This window comes from Limulus polyphemus, unplaced genomic scaffold, assembly GCF_000517525.1.
Source record: "Limulus polyphemus unplaced genomic scaffold, Limulus_polyphemus-2.1.2 Scaffold2387, whole genome shotgun sequence".
NCBI lineage: Eukaryota > Metazoa > Arthropoda > Merostomata > Xiphosura > Limulidae > Limulus > Limulus polyphemus.
This window is the reverse complement of record NW_013667997.1, coordinates 32,544-43,429: the sequence shown is the minus strand read 5'-3', so window position 1 is coordinate 43,429 and position 10,886 is coordinate 32,544. Positions and strand designations below refer to the sequence as shown.

General features: G+C 32.5%; 1 protein-coding gene across 1 annotated transcript in view; it reads left to right on the top strand.

The window, feature by feature from the left end:
* The window catches only part of LOC106466817 (reticulophagy regulator 3-like), a 42,145-nt gene that overhangs the window by 24,815 nt on the left and 6,444 nt on the right, over positions 1 to 10,886 (top strand). Inside the window, exons 3-5 of the mRNA XM_013927118.1 lie at positions 2,130 to 2,160; positions 4,990 to 5,116; positions 8,646 to 8,730. Of these exons, the coding sequence (XP_013782572.1) occupies positions 2,130 to 2,160; positions 4,990 to 5,116; positions 8,646 to 8,730 (243 nt within the window). The remainder of the gene's footprint in view (positions 1 to 2,129; positions 2,161 to 4,989; positions 5,117 to 8,645; positions 8,731 to 10,886) is intronic.

Below are 10,886 nucleotides of genomic sequence, written 5' to 3'. Positions count from 1 at the left end.
TAAGTGACAGATGCTCTTCTATTTCACACTCATCTAAAGATAAATCATTACTATATAATACTTTGGTAAATTGGATCTGGGCTGAGATAAGGGGTGAATAACAGATGCTCTTCTATTTCACACTCATCTAAAGATGAATCGTTACTATACAATACTTTGGTAAATTGGATCTGGGCTGGAAGAGCATCTGTTATTCACCCCTTATTTCTATTTCACACTCATCTAAAGATGAATCGTTACTATACAATACTTTGGTGAATTGGCTTTGAGCTGAAATAAGGAGTGAGTGACAGATGCTCTTCTATTTCACACTCATCTAAAGATAAATCATTACTATATAATACTTTGGTAAATTGGATCTGGGCTGAGATAAGGGGTGAGTAATAGACATCTTTCTTCTCATTTGCACACATCTGGAGATAATTTTCTTCCAGTATAAAACTTAAGTAAATTGGATCTGGGCTGAGATAAGGGGTGAGTAATAGACATCTTTCTTCTCACTTGCACACATCTGGAGATAACTTTCTTCCAGTATAAAACTTAAGTAAATTGGATCTGGCCTGAGATAAGAGGGTGAGTAATAGGTATTTTTATTTCCTTTCAGTAAAATCACATTTTTTTAAATAAATCTTTTCTGTATAAATCTGAACTTGATTGAATCTTTGGAGAAAAAGAGTTAACTTTTGCCTCGTATACCTTAGTTCTTGTGATCAATTTTTCCACATAAGACTTGGGTGATTTCAGTCTATGTTGACATAACAGATGAATAGTAAACAGTCCTTGTCATCTTTCAGTTTAATTTTGGAAGAATCTTATCAAAGCAGGAAGTTGGAAGTCTAAACTTAAGAAAAAAATTAACAGTTCATTATTCAGCCTCTCTTTCAGGAATCTATTTATGTTAACATTTTGAAGAAACACTGCTGTTAGGCCTTGGAAGGCCAAGGCCATCCACAGTACAATCAGTGCCAACTTTGGATGAGGCTGTCCACACTTTTCTAACAGTGCCTATATTGGTAACTGAAAGAGTGGCTATCTGGAATGCTGGCAGTGCTGTTTTTTTCTTCTCATTTTGATTATCTGCAAGTATGATAAATTCTTGCAAGATTCAGAGTTGAATTAAATTCTAAGTTATCTTGATCAGTAGGAAAGTAAGATTTGTTTGAAAAATAGTTGAAAAAAAAACTATGCGTAAAATCCCGATATTTGAAGATTACCCCCATATCCGTACTTCTGGGTATTTTGCCAGACCTGTTTAAGCCCACAGTTGAGAAACTGAAACTTCTAATCAGTCATCGTGTAATTATTTCTAAGATCATTTGTATTGATTAATATTCTAGTGCGTTGCATTTAAATAACCAAGCAAGTGTACAAGTATATGCTCAGGTATTTGGACTGGTGCAGGAATACGAACATGACAAAACCAAGAGCAGGAGTTTAAAATTATTTTCAGAACTTAAACTGTAATCATATATGTTTGAGTATTCAACATTCGAGTATTGTGATGTTGCATATCAACTAATCTTAAACCAGTTTGCAAAATTCCTTTTAGTTGTTTACACTTTTTCTTGGGCTTAAGTAAAAACTGGATCTTATCTTTTATTAAAAAATAAACTAATTTCTTTTTTTTTAAAGAAAAAAAAAATCGTGTTCTAAGGCCTTTTTTGAGTAAACACCGAAAATGCAGTGAGCAGAATTTATAATTTTTCTAAATTTTTGGTAAAGTACAAAACTTTTTCTATCTTTAATAACTTGGAATGTTATACATTTTATACTAAGACTATAACCAAATGTTCTTACTTATATAAGTATGCCAAATAGTTGGTTATTATAAACAGTTATAAAGCTCAGGATCAAGGTTTACAGGGTTTTACGGCACAACCAGGTCCTGTTTATATTTTGCCATGTAAATAATTTTCATTGAAATGCTTTTCAAATGCTAAGTTACGTACTTTTTTTTGTTCCACATTAGATACAGACACATTTAAAAATTCTCTAGACTTTGTTACTGTATATGTAAAGTTTTCACTATATATTTTATCACTTAATGATAATGAGATGATGTTGCATTATATACCATTTATGGTGTTCTTAAAAGTTGAAAAATAATGACTATAAAGTTTTCTTTTTAGTGACACCTAGTGAAGACAAAGATATGGAGGAGTAAGTAGCTAGCCATCTTAATAAAATAATCATTGAAAAAAAATATTATAGCTATTTATAAAAAAACAATGTTTTAGTTGATACTTATAATAAAAAAATTGCTGTATTATTCTTAGTTAATACATCAGCCTATTCATATTAAATGTAAATGTAAGTAATTTGTATAACTTAATCTACTTACTTAATACATGTTAATTTGTCATCAGTGGCATATGTCATGTATTAATAATATTTATATCTTATTTGGTTACTAAATGCTACTGACGGTTGTTTTTGAATGAGCAAATCAGCAAGTCATGTGACAACCACAGCTGATATAAAAGTCCACATGAAACAGAATGTATCAGAACTTCATTTTTACTTTATTTTGTGTTTCGTTTGTAATGTGATGCCACCAAAAACTGATCACTTTTGGGAAGGTATGTAATGGCTCTTTCTGATGCAAAATATTCATATACTCTGATCATAAAAATTTAATGAGATCAGGGATTTAGAAATTCCAAGACAAGGATATCCCTTGTACTTAATGGCATTGAAGAACGTTGGAATATGAATCAACTTGGGGAACCATGACCATACAGAAAGAGACCTGCAACAAGTTGTACTCCAGCTGCATGTTGCAAGCAAAGTGTAGTGTCTTGTAACAGGTGAGAATCCACAATCACAAAGAACAGTGGCAAAAGTCCAGGCAACAGTATGCAATATAAGCAAGAAGGATCTCTGTCTGAAAAAGCAACACAAGTCAGATGTACAAAAGTTCCTTTCACAACATATTTGTTCAACATATTTGTATACCTCAAGCAGCTGGAGGATGAAACAGGTATTCATGCTATTTAATACAAAGACATATCAGTCAAGTCACCTGTGCAATTAGACTGTTAAAACAGGCATTGGTAAACTGTCATCCTCTTACACTAGATGCCTTATGGAGACCATGCAGGGAGAAGGGGTGTCTTTAGACATGACAGCTTTATGACAGAGCCTTTTGCAGTGGAAATTACACTGTAGGGCTGTTGTCATGATGCACACTCATTAGACAGAACATGACTAGACAAAAGTGATATGGACTGTGAGGATGTGATGAGATTCTAAAAAAAATTTTAATATAACATGTTTAACCTCAGTATGTGGCTCTGTTGAGATGTTCTCACTATGTAGTATTTGATTCTAAAAATTGAAAAGAATAGGATGTATTGGAGATAAAGATAGGATCAAACATTAGTAAAATCATAATTTTATTTTAGAAAACGGAAATGAAGTGCTTAGAGAGAGAGAGAGTAAGTTGATTAGAAAGAGTGAAATGAAGAAAGTTTAATCTCTCCCATTGACTCTTTTTCTATTTGAAACTTCAGGCCAAAGCAATCCTATTTGTACATCCTGAGTATTGGGAATCCCTGAAGACTGTTCTTATGGAGATATTGTTGTGCAAATGATGTGATTTATTAACATCAAACACAACCATTTTTATCTCTCACCCAGACCTGCACGATTCAGTTTAACTGCTTTGACTATTTGAATAAAGACATGTTGTGTTTGAAGCTGGATCAGCTATCAGTTGTACAGAAATTGGGAGAACATTTATTTCTCCCCTCCTCTAGGTTTGTATAAAGGGAGGAAGTAGGAGAAGCAGTGCTCACCCTCAAGTACAGAAATGTCTATGGGGACCCAAACAACAATGAAAAATTCCATTTGTCAAACTTTTCAAGTATATATGTATATATATTATCTAGTGTTACCACTTACTCAGTAACAATACCATTCGTGTGTAAGTCTTAGTATAAAATGATAAAAATGCTATAACCCGAGCACTTTCCAAAGTGCTTGGGTTACAAGTTTTTATATTAAAACTTATTGAACCTATGTGTTTTTCTGGGGAATTCATGTATAAGTGATATCTGAAAATCAATTCCTCTCCCTGGCAGAAAGAAGATTACATGCCACACTCATCTGTTTAATTTGCACAAACTAGTTTCTGTTTATTTTTCACATTCTCATCAGTAGACTGAGTAACCTCTGGTATTTCTCTTCCCCAGCTGAAATAGTCTGGCATTAGTCCATTCACCATTTGATCATATGATGTGTATCTGGCAGGTAGCCAGAAGTACAGCTTTAGTTGAAAGGGTAGATTTCAAAAGAGGTAAAGGATGTGGAGAGGTAGGAGTATGGATGGACCAAATGTTAGTTAAGAATGAAAAAAACACAAACAAACAAAAACACAGTTACTAGCCTGCCACCAATAGTTTCTTCAAGCTTTACAGTTTATTAAAATGTGATGAATATTAGCCATACAGTGAAATGCTCAAAAGAGTAAAATTTGTTAGGTTTACACGCTATACATTTCATGTCCTTTTTGATAATATTATTAATGGTTTATGGAAATATTTGGTTCAGGGTCAAGTCTCCATTATATATTTTCAAGAACTATTACAAGGCAGAAAAGAGAAAACTGAAGGCACCCTAGAAAAAGTTAAGGAAAAACAAAAGAGAGAGAGGAATTTCTTTTTTTTTTAAAGATTAGAGAATAAACAGGACAGGGTAAAGATGACATGAGTAGTATCAAGCACGACTAGAATGAAGGATAATGGAAAAAAACTGCTAAAGAAAGAAGAAGAATAAAACCTCAGATGGAAAACATTTAAAGAAGAAAAGATGTTAGTGCAAGTAGTAGGTGGAAGTATTATTAGAAGAATGGTAAGAAAATGGTAAAGATTAAAAAAAATCTTTGACTTTTTCAAGCCTTGTTATTTCTTGTTTTTTTTTTACATTAACCTGAATTAACTTCCATTAATGCAAAGCCATGATCAACTTTTCCTATCTTATGATTTCTAGATGGACACCTGTCCACCCACAAGTATATAGTGTTCCTGAACTCTCTCGATATCTTTCTGAATGGTGGTCATCATGTGAAGTATGGCTTCGCTGGTACTGGCAGCTAAGACAGGATTATCCTGGAGTGGTAAGCCTAATTAGATCATTTTAATAAATATCACAACCCAAAAACATTACCATTGGAGAATATTTTAACTCTTTTTTTTTTTTTTATTTACTGCATAGTTGACAACATCTGGAAAATAACCCTTTCACTAAGTTTATTCGCATTTACCTTCTCACAGATTAACTTATCTCCTGGTTATCCAAAACATGTCAACTCTGTTTACAAGCTTATTTACCTAGCAAGAGGTTTTGTTATTTTGTTTTTATTCTCAAGATGTTAACAGAAAAACTACTATGAATTCAGCTGTATGTTTTGAAGAAGTTTAAAATAAATGGAGGGCATAGCCTGAACCATTTTCTCCTGTAATTGTTATTAAGATTTTATTTAGGGACCTCTCATGTACCTGTGATCTTGAATGTTATAGCACTCAGTGAAAACGTTTGAGGAATGCACTTTCCAACTCATTTCAGAACTTAATTGAATATGTTTATTTGAAATTGTAACTTTATTTAATCTGTTGTTCTTCAGCCTTCCCTTTGTGGGTGGGTCATTGTTCATTGACCATCAGTTTCTTTTCTTCTTTACTGGACATCATGCTTATAAAGTTGGTAAGTTTTTGTAACGGTTAGAGGATACCAGGAAGTTTTCTCTTCCATGTCAAATGTCTCTTCACATTTCATTTTTTTAGACAAGATAATACTCTGGAGTTCCTTTGTTTCTGCCAGGATTGAGTATCTTGATATAGGGTTGGGTGGGTAGTTTGAGACTATAATGTGTAGGTGTTTCATTTTCTCTTCCATGTCAAATGTCTCTTCCCATTTCATTTTTTTAGACAAGATAATATTCTGGAGTTCCTTTGTTTCTGTCAGGATTGAGTATCTTGATATAGGGTTGGATGGGTAGGTTGAGACTATAATATGTAGGTGTTTTGTTTTCTCTTCCATGTCAAATGTCTCTTCCCATTTCATTTTTTTAGACAAGATAATACTCTGGAGTTCCTTTGTTTCTGCCAGGATTGAGTATCTTGATATAGAGTTGGGTGGGTAGGTTGAAACTATAATACGTAGGTGTTTCGTTTTCTCTTCCATGTCAAATGTCTCTTCACATTTCATTTTTTTTAGACAAGATAATACTCTGGAGTTCCTTTGTTTCTGCGGGATTGAGTATCTTGATATAGGGTTGGGTGGGTAGGTTGAAACTATAATACGTAGGTGTTTCGTTTTCTCTTCCATGTCAAATTTCTCTTCACATTTCATTTTTTTAGACAAGATAATATTCTGGAGTTTCTTTGTTTCTGCCAGGATTGAGTATCTTGATATAGGGTTGGGTGGGTAGGTTGAAGCTATAATGTGTAGGTGTTTCATTTTCTCTTCCATGTCAAATGTCTCTTCACATTTCATTTTTTTTAGACAAGATAATACTCTGGAGTTTCTATGTTTCTGCCTGGATTGAGTATCTTAATATAGGGTTGGGTGGGTAGGTTGAGACTAATATGTAGGTGTTTCATTGGTTGGGTGGGTAGGTTGAGGCTATAATGTGTAGGTGTTACTGTTTTTTGGACTGGTATTTGACCACACCATCATGAACATACTGAAGAGTTAGCTATCGTCATAAGTTTGTTCCGAGTTAAAAACTTTGGATGTATTTACCTATCTGTAAAGCCAGAATATTTGAATATATGATGTATCTATATACTAACCTGTTTTTATTGTAACAAGTACAACAGAGAAATTAGACATACGTGCTGAGAAACACTTAACTAAAGTCTGTACAGAGATTTCTGGGAGAAGTATAACTGTCAAAAATGATTTGAGACAGAAGTTATAAAGAAGGCTTGCTTATTGGAACGGGAATTAATCTGAAACCAGTTTTTAAATATTTATATTTAAAATCTTATTACTAATTTTAGATTTCTTAGCTACGTGTAAAGTTTATGTCAAATTGTTTTATATTTCCAAATCTAAGTATTTGTGTGATAGAGATTAAATTTCCCTTGATTCCATATACAATCATACACTTGTATGTTTTACTGATCTGTTATTAATGGTATATTTTCCTGTGATTTCAGGATAGAGGTACATTAGATCCCATGGTATGACATTAATTGTATTTTCTGTTTCTTTAAATTATTATATAAAAAGTCTTTATTTTACTCATTTGCATGTTTCAACAGAATGAGAGATATGTATTCTAATGATGTCAACCTATGTTTCAAGTTAATTACAAGTTTGTTTTTTTTTCCACAAGTTACTGTCCAATTAAGATTTTGTTCAAAATAGAACTCGTCAGTTGGGCTGGATAATGAGAGACAAAAGATTCTATGAAGCATTAGATATGGAGTTACAGTTACTTTAAAAAATTACAGTTTTTTTCAATATGTCATTGGCTTTTGGCATTTAACCTTACATGCATGGGTGGGGATCCAAGTGTGCATTCCACAATCTTTTACAGAGTGCCGCCATTCATCATGGTATTGTATTTGATGCCAGAGTTATCAGTTATTAATGTTACCCTGTATTGCTGATTTAGCAACAGTTCATGGTAGAGGAGAGTAAATACCATATACAGTGTACAGGGCTACTGAAACAAATGCTGATGTACGTTTTAGAGGTCCTAGAGGTTATGCAAGTACAATATGCAAATTGTACGATGGAAGAAAAGCATTTTTATTCTTCGCAGGAACATCATCCTACACTCGAACTTCTAAACGTTTGGGTCAGAATGATATCATTAATTCACAGATGTATTGTGAGTACAAATACTTTATTAACATATGATTTTTGGTATACAACAAACTTGTAATTTTTTGCTTAAAGCTCGCCACATTTTTTGGGGATACATGTAGTAATTTCTAATTTATTCACAATATTTTTTCTCCAATATGATCTCAGTCTATTGGGCCAAACCCATGCACATTGAGCTACACAATTATCTATGATCTTTGTTTGAGATCTCCACCGTGATGGCATTCAAATTGTATCTCCTTGTTTCTAACTTGTCTAGAACTAGCTTTATTTGTTAATGAGTGAAGAATATGTCCATAAGACATCAAGCTAAGTAATGAGTACCAGTAAAGAAAACTCTCTTCAGTAACAATTTGTTTATGATTTGGATAAACTGTTGTAATCTTCAATAAGCTTAAAATAAAATAAAAATCCAAGTAATGTGTAAAGAGGTCTTTGCCATGGTCTATAGATACTTTGTTTATTGTATGGTTGGGAAGGACAATTGTTATTTGAACATAATGTGTTTTATGTTGTTTGATACGTTTTATTTACAAGCCTCACGTGGTTCACGTTGCTAACCTTATTGTATTTTAAGAAATTCATATATGACAGAGTACTACCAGGTGAAATAACTGGTTAATAGAAAACATTATTTGAGGTTTCAAATAACGCAAAAAAGTAAAACACGTGTGGGAAAAGATAGAGTTAGTATAAGAGATTTGATTTGTTTGTTTTTTGTGATATTTTATTGTTTCCTATAGTACTTGAGGGACATGTAAGATGTTTTAATAAGCTGTGACTTTCTTTTTCTCTTTCTGTGCTAGTTCTGTATCCTGACTTGTAGCTTATTGGGTTGTCTAGCCCTGATTGGTCACATCTTTCCAGGAGTTGTCATTTCGTATGCAGTATGTAAGTGAATTAGTAATGTACATTGTTGTTTTTGTGTGCATGATACTTGGACTATTTTATGTGTATTATAGTGTAAAAATAAAATTTCTAATGATGTGACAGGACACACTTTAAGAAAAGGATATAGCACACCTCTGATGAGACTGATGTTTAAGACATAAAAGTAATGACATTTGTGATAGAAATAATATAAGTGGAAGTTTGATGCTGTGACAGATACAATATGGGTATGAAAGATAGTACTTAGATGATAAAAGTGAATTTGTAAGAGAGCTACCAATTCAAAAGTTATTATGTTCATTTAATTACAGTTTCATGATGGATTTTGTCCTCTTCCAGTAGACAGTATTGATGATAACGATTTTTAGTAATTACAATAATATAATGGTTGCCACATTATATAATGATTGTTTATTGGTTGACACATTATATGATGATTGTTGATTGGTTGCCACATAATATAATGATTGTTTATTGGTTGCTACATAATATAATGATATTTGTAATTAATATATGTCGGTAATTTTGATTGTTACTTAACGCATTTATTAATTGGTTTACTGTGATTATTATGACTGTCGTTATTAAGTTTTTGAAATGTTTCTTAAACAACGAATGATAATAAATAAAAATTGATATTTTCCCTTTCATTGTAGGACCTACAGCATATACAAACCTTCTTTCTCTAAATTCCCACATAAAAGTAATTGCCTTGGTTACACATGTAATGCGTCCTAGGGGAGTCCTCAAATTGTCTAGTGGTTATATGTTCTGTAAATCATGAAAAAGTCATGTAACTAATAGAGCTGGGCAATGAATGGAATTTGATAATTGATTAATTGTTGGGCTTATTAACTGATTACATTCAACTAATCAATTATTCTCATATGAGACTTGGATAGTTGGAATAATCTAAAATACTTATAATTGGAAACACTAGTTTTGATTAGTTGGCTAGTTTTGTTAGTTGTGGCACTAATCGATTAAGCTGAGTAACTGAATGAATGTAAAGTAATAATTATTCCCATAATGACAATATTTTGGTTGGAATAATTGAACATGGTAATAATGAGAAACACTAATTTTTATTACATTAATTTATTTAATCATAATTTCAATCGATTGATTATTTTATATGAAACTGAACAATGTAATCAATGCTCACAGGTTAATCAAGTTAATTGTCCAGCTCCAGTGACTACTGCACACCTTCAGCAGAATATATCGTGGAGCATCTCTGACACTCAGTGCTTTACTTCTGCAGCTGTTTATCCATGTTTAGCAACATGATAAACTTAAAAAAAAATCGGGATCCACTGTGCTTTCACTTGTAGAAGAGATTTCCTTCACTATCATCCCACAAAAATCAAGGCAGTGAATGTTGGAGAAGTTTCAGGATTTATCTCAAATATGTTTTGAATACTGGATACCTGTAAAATGTGTACTGCATGAACTTATATCAAGATTAATACATTATGTGACTGAGAACAGTAGGCCTAAAAATGTCAGAAATCATAAACAACTTGTTAATAAGTTATGTGACTGAAAGCAGTAGGCCTAAAAATGTCGGAAATCATAAACAACTTGTTAATAAGTTACGTGACTGAAAGCAGTAGGCCTAAAAATATCGGAAATCATAAACAACATGTTAATAAGTTACGTGACTGAAAGCAGTAGGCCTAAAAATGTCGGAAATCATAAACAACATGTTAATAAGTTACGTGACTGAGAGCAGTAGGCCTAAAAATGTCAGAAATCATAAACAACATGTTAATAAGTTATGTGACTGAGAGCAGTAGGCCTAAAAACGTCGCATAAGCAATTTTTGAATTTTGTTTTGTAACACCATATTGATTTATTTTTTAGTAGCAGTAATCTACCATGAAATTATAAACAACCTGTTAATAAGTTATGTGACTGAGAGCAGTAGGCCTAAAAATGTCAGAAATCATAAACAACTTGTTAATAAGTTACGTGACTGAAAGCAGTAGGCCTAAAAATGTCGGAAATCATAAACAACATGTTAATAAGTTACGTGACTGAGAGCAGTAGGCCTAAAAATGTCAGAAATCATAAACAACATGTTAATAAGTTACGTGACTAAGAGCAGTAGGCCTAAAAATGTCAGAAATCATAAACAACATGTTAATAAGTTA